The sequence below is a fragment of the Triturus cristatus genome, chromosome 9 (genome assembly GCF_964204655.1).
Source record: "Triturus cristatus chromosome 9, aTriCri1.1, whole genome shotgun sequence".
Classification (NCBI taxonomy): domain Eukaryota; kingdom Metazoa; phylum Chordata; class Amphibia; order Caudata; family Salamandridae; genus Triturus; species Triturus cristatus.
This window is the reverse complement of record NC_140592.1, coordinates 107,893,163-107,908,062: the sequence shown is the minus strand read 5'-3', so window position 1 is coordinate 107,908,062 and position 14,900 is coordinate 107,893,163. Positions and strand designations below refer to the sequence as shown.

Sequence of the window (14,900 nt, the reverse complement as noted above, 5' to 3'; positions counted from 1 at the left end):
AATCCATATGGAGGTGTGAATATAAAAATATTTATTCTGAAACCAAGTGTAATCCAAAAACTGGAATTGGATGTCATTCTAGGAATTACTTCATTTGGATCCTATTGCACTGCAAGCTGAACAGGATGCAGTACAAACCAACTTGGTCATGTCAAAAAAGGAAACCTACACCTTCCCACTGACACCCAATTGAAGCTAAAGCGACCATGTTTAATAACCCCTGAACCAGGATTAGTTCAATAAAGTAGGCAATTTAAATCCTCTACTGTGCTTTGGAAGTGGATATTTCAGAACAGAATTTGGTGTAAAGCATGTATTGATGAAAATTGTGTGTAAATTTGGGGTTCAGAATCTGAACCTGTTTCTCAGTGAGACGCAGAGCGCTGAAGGATGTGAACCTGTGAAAGATAACTGCCTGCGAGTATTGTTAAATCTAAATATGAAGCGAAGAGGCAGTGCTATGTATCACCTAGATATATGCAATGTGCTTGATGCACCTACACTGACTGCAAAGTACTTTTTATCAGGTTAACCTTGCTATGAGGGGAAAAGGTCAACTTCAGTAGCATTCTCAAATTGTCCCTCACTTGGTCTCTGGTCCTAGAATGCAAACTAAGAACCTCCTATCCACACCACAGTCCATAATATAGCATTACAACCCACTGCTGAAGATGGTACCTGTTGCTAAAAGCCCTCCACCGGAGTAAAAGTGCCTGCTGCGGGCAAGGACCTAGAGCAAAGGATCATGTCTTAGACAGGTGTACACTCTAGGGGCTGTAATGCCATTAGAATATCCCACCCCTTGAAGATACTGTTGTAAATAAAACTGAGTGAAACAAGAGTAGACACATTGGAATATTAGAGCAAAATATTCGTTTTAATAGCATGTTAAACTTCATTATGGCAGACCTTACCATCAGTTGTATGACAAGACTCCAACCCTTCTGTATCCCACACTCTGTCCCAACAGTTTATCAGCATTTCGCATTTGTGTTCCTCTCTCCACCTCTTCCGAATTGTATCAGTTTTTGCAGTACAGATGCTTCACTTTCACAAGCCTTTTACTTTGGTAGACCAATGGTCACTTTTGGCATTCGATCTTCCTAAAGTCTTTGGCTAAATTAACCGGGGGGCCACAGATCTTTAAAAACACCCATAGTCATTGGTTCTATACGCCAGTTTTCCCATACCTACTAGGAGACCTTATTGTACCCAACAGGAATCCAAGGTGAGCATTGCTGCCTTTCTCCATAGTGCCAATAATTCCTGCTTCTCTGCATGGAGTAAGTTTGCTATAAGCCTCCTTTTTTTTTTTTTTTTTTTTTTTTTTCATGGAAAGGGTAGATTTCTTCTGATGGACTTTTCCCCATGTGGATAGTAGTCTGTCAGGCTTCCCTTAACCACTTCAATAATTCCCAGCACCTTTACATTGCAGCATTGTATTATGGGCAGGATCACAGTATGTCGAATGTCAATGCTAGTTCTGTGTCCTCTCCAACACTTATCTAACCATCTTTGGTATTTCAAGTGACCCATTGGTGTACAGTACCACCGGTATAGGATTTTTAACATTGACTATCTAACCTTTGTGCTTAGCATAGTTTGTTTCTAGTGAATGCTTTACCGTTGTTTCCCATTCAATTGGAAATCTTGCTCCTGTTCTCAACCTGTCTGGAAGGTGGATTTATGCCTTTTCCTCTGCTTGCCAGGCGTTGTACAGTTTGGCAATAGCGTTTATGTGGCTTTGGTTGCTGTGACTCCCAGTGCTGCATTTAACCAGTGTACACTTAACGTATTCCCCTGTCAGCCCCCATTCCTGCTTAAGATCTTTGAAGCTTTTCAAATGAACTTTATCAAACCGGTCTCTCAAACTAAACCACCCAACGCCCTTCCTTTTTAGAAATGTCTTGGGACTCTTGGGGTGAAGTCTAGATTTCCTTAAAAAGGGGTGAAAGCAGATGGAATGAAGCAGTTCTTCCCCTCTCAGTGAACCCCATTTCTTACCAATGTGTCCGGAAAAGTAAAAGGACCTATAAAGATTATTGGGTTGTTGATTTGGCACCCTAACCACCTCCCTCATTAGCCTCTTTGCTAGGGTATGGTCTATTATGCACTACTCTTTCTTTACTCCTCCCTGCATCCACTTAGTCAGGCATCCGTGTTGGAATATCTGTTAATGGGATGTGTAGATGACAAACATCACAGCCTAGTCCTAGGGTTACTTAGTGCTGTGGCCTTTTTAATCCTTATTTTCCTCTTGTCCATATATGATCTCCACTGAGTTTCCAGTGACTAAGATTAGTTTGTTCAACCCACAATGGTAGTGTCTGAAAGCGATATAGAACTCTGGGTAGTTAAGGCATCTGGCACTAGCTGTAAGACCCAAGAAGTGGCATCAGCTTGCTAACTTTGCAACTGAAATTTAGCTGACCTGTGTAATGCATTGCACTACTTTTGTGTGGTTTCACTTGTTTGAGTGCAAAAAGAGTTTAGTGGTGCAATGAATATAGCCTCAATCGGTTCTATATTATAGCCAGTGTCCAGCCGGACAAAAGCAACTTTAATATACAGAATTTAATAATAATAATCAAACAGATGTAAGTTAAATATCAGTGGGATACAAGCCTGTATCCTACAACTTACACATCGCATGGAAAACAAAGTGTGAAAAATCCTTAGGCAATTTACATGGATGTTTCAATCAGTAAATACTTCAGATAGTGAAACATCTGATACAATAAGGTCACCTTCACGGTAATTTATATACAGTAAATACAGTGTGTAAGCTAGACAACTGTGTCGACGGCATTTCGATCCTTATCAGGGGGATATCGGATCGTCATCAGGACTAATGAAATAAAATTGCCCTTATAAAAATGCCTGAGTTGCATATATAACAAAACAAAATTACATGGCGTTTCTTTTTGATAATTTGAAATAGTCCGTCTGCTAAACAAATGGGGCAATCTTCCTTTGACGATTTTTGGTAAGGTTAACCTTGTGAAGATGGTCATCCTCCACAAACTCTCTTTCCTATTTTCCACCATCCCGTTGTCATTTCCAATGAAGGGTATTAATAAAATACAGAGCAGGTTAGGGAGTTTTATATGGGGCGACAAAGGAGTTAGTCTATCTTGGAAAAAGCTCAGGCGTAGACTCCTCAAAGGTGGGTTGGCGTTCCCAGACTTAAGCCTTTACGCAGCAGCTTTTCTATTTAAGAGCATACAAATGTTGCTGGGGAAGTTGGATGATTCAAGCTGGGGCAAACTTTTAGCTGATATGGTGAGAACTGAGGGAGGGGATATAGGAGAGGCTTTTCTCTACAAATTTGGTTCCCCTAGATTTTTCAAGCAGGTTACACTAAAGATATTGAGGGCTGCCCTAGAGTTATGGCATAAGGCGAGATCGAGTTGGGGGATTGGTTATTACTCAAACCTGGCTCCTATTTGGGATTCTCTTGGCACACCTCTCTGGCTTAAGGATTCCCTGGCCATCCCTATAAAACGTGCTGGTATCTCTGTTTGGTCAGATCTGTTGGATGAGGAAGGTGTTTTCTCCTGGGAATACCTAAGAATTAAGATAGGTCCAGGTCTGTCCAGATTCAAATACCTTCAGATAACTTCTTGGTTTGGGGTGGAAAAGGAGAAGGACGAGATAAAAGGCAATGGGGAAATTGAGAGATTGTGTCAGCAAGGGCCTCTAAAGGAGATTTCGGTCTGGTATAATCTTCTTCTAGCGGCAGATGATATCAAAATACCTAAGGCGATTGAAGTATGGAAATTCTCCAACATGCGCCCTCAAGTCGATGCCCTCTTTGAGCCTTCTTTAAAAACTCTTTATAAATTCATAAAGCCAGCCTGCTTAAAGAAAAATCACTTTTTTGTTATAAATCGACTCTATTACACTCCCTACAAGATTGCCAAGTTTGCCCCCCTCCCCCTCCTAAATGTCCAAGGTGCCATACTCCGTTAGCCAATGATGAGCATATTTTTTTTCAATGTGACCATCTGGAGGCATTCTGGAACGAAGAGGGGATATCCCTCCGGGACATTTTTAAATCCACGGTGGAAGTAAATTTCATTGGTGTTCTTTGGAGCCAACGGGCATTTCTCTAGCTCCGCCACCGAGCAGGATAAAGGGTTACTATTGTACTTGATATTATTGGCCCGGAGAGAGATATGCAAGAGATGGAAGGATCCACTCCCCCCGAAAAGAGGATTGGTTGAATGCGGCATTCATTATGGCTAGGTTGGAGTATGAGCGCTCTGGATAAGGTTTTAAATATCTGGCACCCGTTAATGCGTTGGTCACTCGTTGAGTTTGTTACCATCTGTCCTATGATTAGACCATATCCCTGAGAAACATCAGAAGGGATGGGTCTGGTGATCCCAAGCAAGCGCAGTAAGCCACTGGGCCCCCCCGATCCATCTATACTTGTTGGCTATAAAATCCGCTGCCGCTTGATAAGGTGAGATGAGCACAAAAGAAAAAAAAAAAGCATCCATCCTAGTGACTCATATCCAAATCCCAAATGTTGCTTTCATAGGAAAAATCCTACTGGTGAAAAGCCTTTCCTGCATCAATGGTGGGTAGTATTAGTTGTGGTCGTTTCTCAGTTATATCAAATGCAATACCTTCTCGCTGTTGTCACTATCCTGCCTCCTTTTCATAAAGCCTGCATGATTCGAATGGATTAGTTTTGGCACAATTACTTTAAATTTGGATACAGAAATGCCTGTAAATAGTTTATAATCCATTCTTGAGATGTATTGGTCTGTATGACAAGGGTGCTTCTAAGGCCTTCACAGTTTGAAAAGGAGGGCGATAACTGTATCCTCCAGGTTGTCATTGGTGTGCTATGAAGACTTTAATAGCTCCTGGTATGACCACTAATAGTTTCTGGTGCAAATACTTGGTAAAAGCTGGTGGCAAACCATCCAGGTGTGGTACTTTCCTTAGTAATAGACCAGATTTCCTCTTTAGATATAGGTAGGTTTAACCTCTCCTTGTTTGCCTCATAGCTTGGACAGATGTATCGTATCCCCTGCCCTTGAATATATAGCTGCTGGTAAAATTCACCAAACCTTTGTTTTCCAGGTGTGGAGGTGGCCCTCTTACCCGGGTCCTGAACTTCCACGATATGTTGATTTTGTTTTGCAAAGGGCAACTATCAACCCCCATGGGCATCATGGCACTAAACAGGACACCAACACGTTTCCAAATGCAACAAGCCATAGCCAACACTACACCCAAGGAAAGGGCCAGGTCTTAAGTTTCTTCCTGACACTCAGTTTTCTTTAGGAGCATCTGGAGATCTGTTCCTCATGGCAATGTCCAAAAAAGCCCTTTCAAACGACAGTTTTTCCTCAACCTATGTACTGCAAAGTTCAGCTGACCAGCTGTTTTCAGGTAAAGAGCAGGGTAGTATAATGTAAAACGAGATCTTGAGTTGGGGCGGGGAATTACATTATGCACAAGACAGTGACTTAAATGTAATTCTTTTGCTCACTGACAATCCGCGCAATGTGGGCAAAACCTATGTAAACGATGCGCTGAACACCGCTTGCCAGACAAAGCAAACTAGCATGGCAAAGCTAATAGATCGTGCCTATGCAAGAGCTATTGGCTTTGCCGACATGTTTTAGCCATGTTGCTCACCAAACTTAGTGGGGTAAAGTGGAGTGACGTGGCATAGTGTATTGGAGGGAGTAGTGTCGTAGAATGGAAGGGCATAGTGTAGTGGCATAGAGGGTGTTCTATAGAGAGCAGAGTAAATTGTCATAGAGTGGAGTACTGTTGGAGAGTGGAGTGGAGTAGTGTCATGGAGTGGCACAGTGAGTAGTGTAGAGTGGCTTAATGTTGCAGTATTGTGGGGTGTAGGGGGCGTGGTGTGCAATGGGAGTAGAGTGCAATGGTGGAGTAGAATAGTGCTGTGGCATGCAGTGCCGTAGAGTGCAATGGCAGAGTAGAGTATTGGTGTGCCGTAGCATAGAGCGCAATGGTGCAGAGCAGAATAGGTGAAATGCAGTGCTTTGATACTTTCAAATGAAGCTCTTCTCGGGTTCTTTATAGCAGGGCACCCTCTTCGGTCCTCCGGCATAGGTTGGCACACAGTTTGGGTGAGTTATACTGTTGTAGGTAATAGTTGATCAAATACATGTGACCTCGTTTTATCAGAAGCCTTTGAGTGGTGATTTTTTTATTTTTATATAGTTTGAACTCTACCCGAATGTATCGAATCGCTTTACAGCGCACCAGTTGCTTTAGAAAAACACTCATTGTGTTGGGTACGGGGAAATTGTGAATTGCTCAGAATCACAGGGTGTTGAGCTTCCCTGCCAAGACTCGAACCTGGTTCTCTAGCTTGGAGGATGACTGCTCTAGCCGTTAGGCTACATCCTCGGTGAAATAAATTGTATGTTAAATTAATGAAGACCAGCACCATTTAAGAAGGGCAGTGGATGGCTGCAGAGTGAATAAATTCGGTATGTGAGCAGAAGACCTCAGATTTTGGAGTAATTCGAGCCTGTCTTCAACAGACTTGCTGCATATGTTGTCCACGTCAGTCAAGAGCTGCAGCCTTCTCCCCTTATAAATCCACCTACTTTGTACCCCACAACACTAAAGAAGTAAGGGATATGTTAATGACCGTGTGAGGCATGTCCTCGGATCTTTGCTGCCATTCCACCTACACTGACACATTTTAAAATTATTGTCCTAGCTTCTACCACTGGATGGTTTATATGGAGGAAAGTTTCTTTTTTTATGCATGTATATTCTGTCAGTTTTTGTTTGGTTAATAAAAACCCTTATGACCAGCCTCTGGCCTGAGTTAATCCAAGCTCTTGATTCAGAAACCTTGTGAGAATAAAGACTAACCATAAACGAGTAATGGATACTAACCTAGGTGACCAGATTTGCTCTTCAAATCTCAAGGAACATGATGTATGCCAGAACAAATTGTTTAGTTTACTATTTCCATTCTACATAATCTCATTGGACTACTAGATGCAGAGTGAACTATGCTAGTCCTAGCTTTGGCGGTTTTGAATCCATTAACCACATCATTCCTTTAGTTTCAGTCCTTCAATATGTCAGTAGTTTTCACTGACATTTGTTCTACAGTTTTCTGATGTTGGGGAACACTTAATGTCTACCTCTTCAAGTAACTCCCATCATATCGGACAGAGCCTAAAATAACAAGTGAGAGCCAGAGTTAGCATATTGTAGTTCTTGTCTAGGTTAAGTGATTAGGTTCTCCGTTATGTCTGCAGACATTTTATTGAATTTCTAGCCACAATTATGACCCGGGTTTGTATGGAGTCTGGCAAATGTGTTCCTCTAGGATTGGTGTAATAACTTTATTATAAATAAATTGAGGTTTGAAGGCTGTCCTTGATCACGACAATAGTTTTTTTACACCCGTAAGCTTACTATGAGCTCATTGACCCTCAAGCGCTGCAAAGTGGTCTGGGAGCCCTCTTGCATCCTTACCTACTGCAGCTGTTTTCTGACTTTTCCTTAACCCAGCTAGTGCCCCTGGATGGGTAGTCTTAGTTCAGTAACAGGTACCAAACGGTTTTAAGAATCAGGGTAATTTCTTCCAGATCACCTTTTCCCTCCTATGCACCTGTGCATCGCTCTGAAAGGATGCTGTTCTAGTGCAAAACAGAGGTTCAGAAGTCTGTAGAGCTTAATGAACTTGCTGTTCCTTTGGTCCGTAAGATTCCAGACTCTCGATGCTGCTGAATGATGCATTTCCCCTTTGTATACTGAAACTTTTGTTGGTTTCCCTGCAGGTGAATTCTGTAAACTGCAATACCAGCTGGAAAATAGTTCTGTTCATGAAGTGGAGTGACAACAAAGATGACATCCTCAAGGGGGTAAAGTGTGTTTAGTGTCTTATTCTACCCACTGTTCCTTTCAACCCTATTCCCAGTTTTCCAAGCAGTAGTAATGTCCGTCTCAATTGTCCCCCTTTCTTCTAGGGGGATGTAGTACGACTCTTCCACGCTGAGCAGGAGAAGTTCCTTACCTGTGACGAGCACCGCAAGATACAGCATGTCTTCCTAAGGACTACTGGGCGCCAGTCCGCAACCTCTGCGACCAGCTCCAAGGCGCTGTGGGAGGTGGAGGTACATTTCACCGCTAATTGAGACTGCAAGTTGGCCATGGCCCCAAACTACAAGCTTCAGTATCAAGTGCTGCAAAAGAATTGTGATTCTTTGTGTTCATGCAGCCGACTCCCACCTTGTGTAGGTGATGGGTTCTTAGTACACATTCCACCTCTACCCCACATGTGAACACCGTCCAAACCCTTAAAGATGTAGCAGGTCTTGTTTGCTCCCATTATTTTCACAGCAGGACTGCTGTAAAGTATTTTTTTTGTCCCCTTGCAGTCGGTATCCTGAAGTGCGTCAGGGCTGTTCCTCATTTTTTGCCTTTGACACTAGAATATATTTGTTTTGTTGCTTTTATAACCAAAATTATTAATTCCCATCATGACCCTAGAATCTGAGCTGGGATGCAAAGCTTGCTAAGCTTCCCTTCAGCTTCTGCAGAAGTTAATTATAGGGAGAAAGGGAGGCGGGTGCTAAAATCTCCAAACTGCAGATTTTCCTTTCAGTCATGTGTATTTTTAAAATGGGTGATAATGACTGTGTTTCTCCTTTTGTACTCTTGTGCAACATTTAATTTTCCAATCTTCATTTGAGGTGTGTATTTGCATTTTGAGTGCGATACTGATTGTGTTCCCAGCATCATGCTGTGGAAGACTGTAGACCTTGCTTAGCCTTTGGGGTTGCTACACAGGTGGGGCATTTCCATCTGTGTAGCTGTATATTGTGCTACTGTTAAAGCCTACATATCACCTGCCATGATTTGGAGCTCAGCCCGCTCTTCATTCTTTGAGCTGCAAGTTTCACAGGCTGATGCACGTTTGAATAGCTGTCAGGCTGTATCTTTCATCGATCACATCTCGGCGTGAGATTTGTTTATAATGTTAGTCAGCTTGTCTGTGCCTTAGGACAATGTTTAGGATATATGCAGTCGTGATGAAAAGGACTGGTTTCAGTAACCATGGCTCTGCCTGCAAATCACTACACACAGCAATCATGTTAGCTTAGCAAAGGCAAATAGCTAGTGCACACCAGTTATGTTTTAGGATATGATCCAGTCTTGTAGTGCCTCCCTAGCTTGTCTTTTTAAACCTGACATTTAATGTTCGCATATTCTGTTAAAAATGCAGGGATGAAAGGGTTTTCAGGCTGTAGCTTAGTGTTGTGGCTATTCTGCTGTTCTGACTGGGTTCTTGTCTTGCCTCTGTCAACAGGTGGTACAGCACGACCCATGTCGCGGTGGAGCTGGATACTGGAATAGCCTGTTCCGATTTAAGCATCTTGCTACTGGACATTACCTGGCAGCTGAGGTAAGTGCTCAGGGCAGATTATGCAGGTTTTGTCGGTACCATGGACAAATAACTGGAGTAGTAAGTGTCTTCAGCAGCAAGACAGATCCTCGGTGACGGGTGGAAAATGATTCTAATTTTGCTGCTCAAAATTGTCAATCTTCATTCATTGACTGAATGTTTCTCAAAGGTCTGACACACAGCTCAAGGCTGTCAGCTTTTTCGTTTAGTGCGGCTGTTAAATCCCTTGAGCACATGATTGATCTAGAATATATCTTGGAGTGTTTGCCTGCTGCAGAGTGAGCCACGTTGAGCACTATCAGTGTGCAGATGTGCTCTGTTGGATTTTCCTGTTAATGTGCTGTACAAAGCAGTATCGCTGGCTCAAGGGTTGTGCCTGACTGTAATATTTCAACTTCCTGGGAGTAGTCCTCCAATGCGGACCTAAAGCAAAAATGTGATTCTAAACTCTCACGCACAGTCCTCCAGAGGGCTGCTTAAACGCTTTATTTGCCCTAACTGGAATAGTGCTCAAGAATGGACTAGTCCTGTTTTGCCTTATATCTGTTGGGCACCCCTTTTTGTGCATTTGCGTAGGCCGTGCCAGTCATTGTGTATTTGCAAGAGCTGATGCATTTATTTCAGTAATCGTTCTGCAATGCACGTTGCACTTATTGTCTGTATTGATATTATGCTTCCATTTCACATATTCACTTGAGTAGATGGTGCTTCGGCAAAAGTAGAATACGTTTAGGCTTTAACATGAGTGTACAATGGAATTCATGTTATTTCACAATTACAATGATCACTATTTTGAATGGTAGTGCATTATTTGCTTATTCTATATCTGATTTTAATAATTTCTGCAATTTTTTAATTCGGAATTGAACTTTTATTGGAATCAAGCTTTTTTTTTTTTAAAATGAAGCTTTTCTGTATGTACACTTTTGATTAGAGTATCAAAAAACCATGGCAACAAATAGGCCTGGTGGTGCCTAGCATTATGTGCCAGATATGCATCATCTCCAGGTAAGTTGAGGGTGATCAGGGAGTCAAAATGGGTCCTTGCTTTTACCCAGCACAGTTGGCTCAAACCCGTTTTTGGAAAAGGGTTGTGTAAGTCATGCATCGTTTACATTCACGGGAAGGAGCAGATGTTTAAAGATCTACAGCAGATTGTTGTGTTGGCTGCTCCAGCTCAGTACTCCCCTAATTGGTGTTAACGCTGCGACCTCCGATTAAAACAGTAAAAGTTCACTGTGAAAAGGTGAAATATGATTAGAAGGAAATTGTTCCCAACATTAGGTCTGTGCGAATGAATTGACTACTCACTACTTAGCAGATCTGAAAGAGACACGTAGTGATAGATTCCTTACCTTAGAATTACCCCCAGGCGTCAGGCTGGATCCGGAAAGTTTTCGTTAGCAGTACCCCCTGCATGTCGGTAGGTGGTGTCGTGCGGCTCCGCGTCTGGCGTCGTGATCGCCGGGATGATGTCGTGGGCAGTACTTAGACGCCGCCCACGTGCACTGACATCAGTCCTTTCTTTTTCCGCGGCAGCTAGCGCAGATCCATGAAGAGCTAGTACCCCCGGTCATTTTTTGACTGTTTGTTGAGGCTTTTTGTCTATTTTTCTGTCAATCGACTCATGGTGTTGTAGGGATGCCCAGGTTTAAGAACTGTGGGGACTGTGACTGCATGATGCCGGTGATAGACCCACACCACATGTCACTACTGCCTGGGGCGCGACCACGACTCCAAGTCGTGCCCCTGATGCTGGGCCACAGCGCTGAAAACTTTGCGGGAGCGGTCCTGAAAGTTTCTTGAAGTCCAGCAGTCTGCTCCGCACCGTTCAAGGTCCTGGTCCCGGGGGAGGTAGAGGGACCGGTCGCGGAGTAGTCACCATCATTTTTCTTGATCTAAGTCTTCGCACTCTGGGTCAGATAAGTCAAAGCATTCCAAAAAAGTCAAAGCGTCGTCGCTCTTTGGCTTCCTCTCTCCAGTTGTGCGACGCGGCTGAGGGTGCGGGTGGTGCCACCCCTGCGGCTCCGGCAGAGCCTGTGATGTCGCTGCCAGTCTACCTGTCCTTCCCGGGTCCGGCGGCGATGCCTGCCCAGGTGCAAGAGTTTCTTGCGGCCATGGCCAGACTCTTTGGGCTGTCTGGGCCCGACTGGGGGTCCTGTTCCATCACTGCGGTCTCCTGGCCCCGCCGACCGCTCCCGCCCCGGAGCCGCAGGCCCCCATGGGATCCAGAATCTGACTCCGGTCGACGCCGGCTGACCTTGTTTCGCCTCCCCGACGTTGACTCCATCAGCACTGCTTCCGAAGTCGCCCTTTCCTCGGGATGACATCGTCCCCGGTTTCAGCCCTGAACCGGACATGGAGCCGGATCAACATCAATGGGCTTTATTCCCTATGTACTTCCTTCGTATTTCCAGGCTGTTCCACAGACTTTGGAGGAAGGGGAGGACTGGGAGGGGTCCGAGGACCCTCTTGCACAGGATTGTGCGTATGATCCGGACTGGGCAGAGGATTTGGGGGAAGCCAGTGGTCTTGACAATTCGCCGGACCATGGCATGCTGTCTTCCTCCTACCATGGCTACAGAGGAGGGAGCAGGTTACGCAGTGGTGTTGCGTAGGGCGGCCGAGGCCCTCCAGCTCGAGCTCCCTACGGTGGCCGTCAGGACTAACATCCTGACAGAAGTGCTTCAACCGGTGGCAACCTCTTCGGAGCCTTTGCTGCCTTTTAATGATGCACTTTCGGACATTCTTTTGGGCACCTGGTCCAGGCCCAACACAGGGGCTCCTGTGGACCGGAACGTGGCCAAACGCCATCGCCCTGTTCCGGGTGACCCCCCCCCTCTTCCTCTCAAAACCCTACCCCTGAGAGCTTGGTTGTCCAGGCCTCTGCGTCCCAAAGCGCATTCCCTTACGCACCGCCGGATAGGGAATCCAAGAAGCTGGAGCAGCTTGTCAAGAAGCTGTTTTCATCTGCCAGCTTAGTGCTGCGGTCGGTGAACACCACATGCCTCTTGGGCTATTATTCCCACTCTCTGTGGGACACGGTTGCGCAGGTGCTGCCTAGCTGTCCGGAGGAGGTCCAGACAGTCATCACCCAAGCTGTTGCTGCTGGGAGAGACAAAGCTAAGTTCACCATTCGTTGTAGCTTGACACCGCCGACTCGCTGGGCAGGGCAATTTCCATGACGGTGGCGCTTAGGAGCCACGCCTGGCTGAGAGCTGGCTTTTCGGGGGATGTACAGAACACATTGATGGGCATGCCCTTTGATGGCATTCGCCTTTTTGGCAATAAGGCAGACAGTGCGCTGGAGCGCTTTAAGGACTCACGGGCTACGGCCAAGTTCTTGGGCCTGTCTGCTACTCTCCCTCATCCGCCTTATGCCTTTCGCTCCTTTCGTGGCCGCAGAAGGGGTGCCCCACTACGTTCGCAGAGCCACAGGCCAGCACAGCAACAACCTCAGCGTGGCCGCGGAAGTGGGAACAGTCGAGGCAGTTCAGGGGGCCAGCAGGGGGGTCAGTCCACCTCCAACCCCGCGGCATCCACTGCTAAGCCTTCCTAGTCCGTCCTTTCAGGTCCATCAAACGCCAGTGGGTGGACAGATTCGCCATCATCTCCCCCCACTGGCACACCATCACATCGGACCAGTAGGTGCTGCAAATTGTCCGAAGGGGCTACTCCCTCCCCTTCGAGACTACCCCTCCAGCCACCTCATGTCAGGGGATCACTTGGCACTTCTCCAGCAAGAAGTTGCGGCCCTCTTGGCCAAGGGGCCCATCGAGCGCGTTCCGACGCCCGAAGTAGGTCGTGGTTGTTATTCCCACTACTTCGTAGTTCCAAAGGAGGACAAGGGCCTGCGTCCTATCTTAGACCTTCGGAACGTCAATGGATTCCTCCGGAAGGAGAAGTTCAAGATGCTCACATTAGCTCAGGTCTGGTCTGCCCTAGACCCACAAGGCTAGATGGTAGCGTTGAACTTGCGGGACGCCTACTTTCAAATTCCCGTCCTGCCGGCCCACTGGCTTTACCTGCGGTTCACGGTGGCCACGAGCACTTTCAGTTCACCGTGCTCCCTTTTGGCCTTACCAGCGCCTCTTGGGTGTTAGCCAAAGTGGTGGCGGTGGTCGCAGATCATCTGCGCAGGTCAGGGGTTTCAATCTTCCCTTATCTCGACGACTGGCTGTTGAAGGCGGGCTCGCCTCAGGCAGTTGTATCCCACCTCCAGACTACGGCCGACCACCTGCATTCGCTGGGGTTCTCCATCTACTTGTTGAAGTCACACCTAGTACCCTCTCAGAAGCTCCTTTTCATCGGAGCGGTTCTGGATACGACACAGTTTCGGGTTTACCCTCCCGAACAGCGAGTCTGGGACATTCGGGCTATGATTCTGATCTTCCAGCACTTGTCCTGGGTTTCGGTCAGGATGAACCTGACGCTGCTGGGCCTCATGGCCTCCTGCATCCTGCTGATCAACCAATGCAGATGGCATATGCGGGCTCTGCAGTGGGACCTGAAGTTCCAGTGGGCGCAGCATCAGGGGGACCAGTCGGACCACGTCCAGATCTCTGAGGACATCGCACAGCAGTTGCAGTGGTGGCTCATGAACCAACATTGGGTCAGCGGCAGATCCCTCTCCCTTCCCCAACCGGAGCACACGGTGGTGACGGATGGGGTGGCCACATGGGAGAGGCAGAGATCAGAGGCCTCTGGTCTCCAGCGGAGTCCAAGCTTCATATCAACCTTCTGGAGCTTCAGGCAATCCGTCTTGCACTGAAGGCATTCCTTCCCTCTGTCAAAGGGAGCGTAGTGCAGGTGTTCACGGACAACACCACCGCCATGTTGTATTGCAACAAGCAGGGCGGGCTGGGCAGGGGTGTGAAATTTAATAAAATATCTACTTGTCCATGGGGCAGGTTACTTCATAAATCTACTTGTCCTGTAACAAAATCCACTTGTCCCTTTTGTGCCATGTAATATGGGGTCAAATTATGGCAGCAATACCCTTACATAAGAGCTCCGAAATAGCCTCTCTGAATATGCCGGGGCTCCTTCCATAGCAGGGTATGAATACTAGCAATTCCCTTATGTTGCCACGTTTCCGCAGGTCTACATACTGGCGCTGAAGTTAAGCAACAGTTTCAGGGTTGGAATGCCCTTTTGAGTCTGTGCAAACCTACTAACTTGCGTGTTTTAAGGGTTTTCACCAACTCTTCTCTAATCTTTTCCCATACTGAGAGAGGTTGGCTATTTACTCCTGACAATGGCGGACATAACTTCTTCCTGGGTTGGGAAAAAAGTGGTTGGAGGGGAAGTAAACTTGCAAACGCTCGGATTTTCGCATGAGCAAATCTACACATGCATATTTGCTCATGCTAAAATGCAGTTCACAAATATTTTCTAGGAGTACTATTTCTTGGCCTACTTCTGTAAGGTGAATTCAGGAAAGTCATAATGCAAGGACATAAGTGCACTTTTG

At 46.0% G+C, this 14,900-nt stretch overlaps 1 protein-coding gene across 5 annotated transcripts in view; it reads left to right on the top strand.

Moving 5' to 3' along the window:
* ITPR1 (inositol 1,4,5-trisphosphate receptor type 1) overlaps positions 1-14,900 on the top strand; it is a 1,957,366-nt gene that overhangs the window by 582,786 nt on the left and 1,359,680 nt on the right. For all 5 annotated transcript variants that reach the window (XM_085624511.1, XM_085624509.1, XM_085624508.1 and 2 more), the window contains 3 exons: positions 7,800-7,883; positions 7,989-8,135; positions 9,332-9,427. In XM_085624511.1, coding sequence (XP_085480637.1) covers positions 7,800-7,883; positions 7,989-8,135; positions 9,332-9,427 — 327 coding nt within the window. The remainder of the gene's footprint in view (positions 1-7,799; positions 7,884-7,988; positions 8,136-9,331; positions 9,428-14,900) is intronic.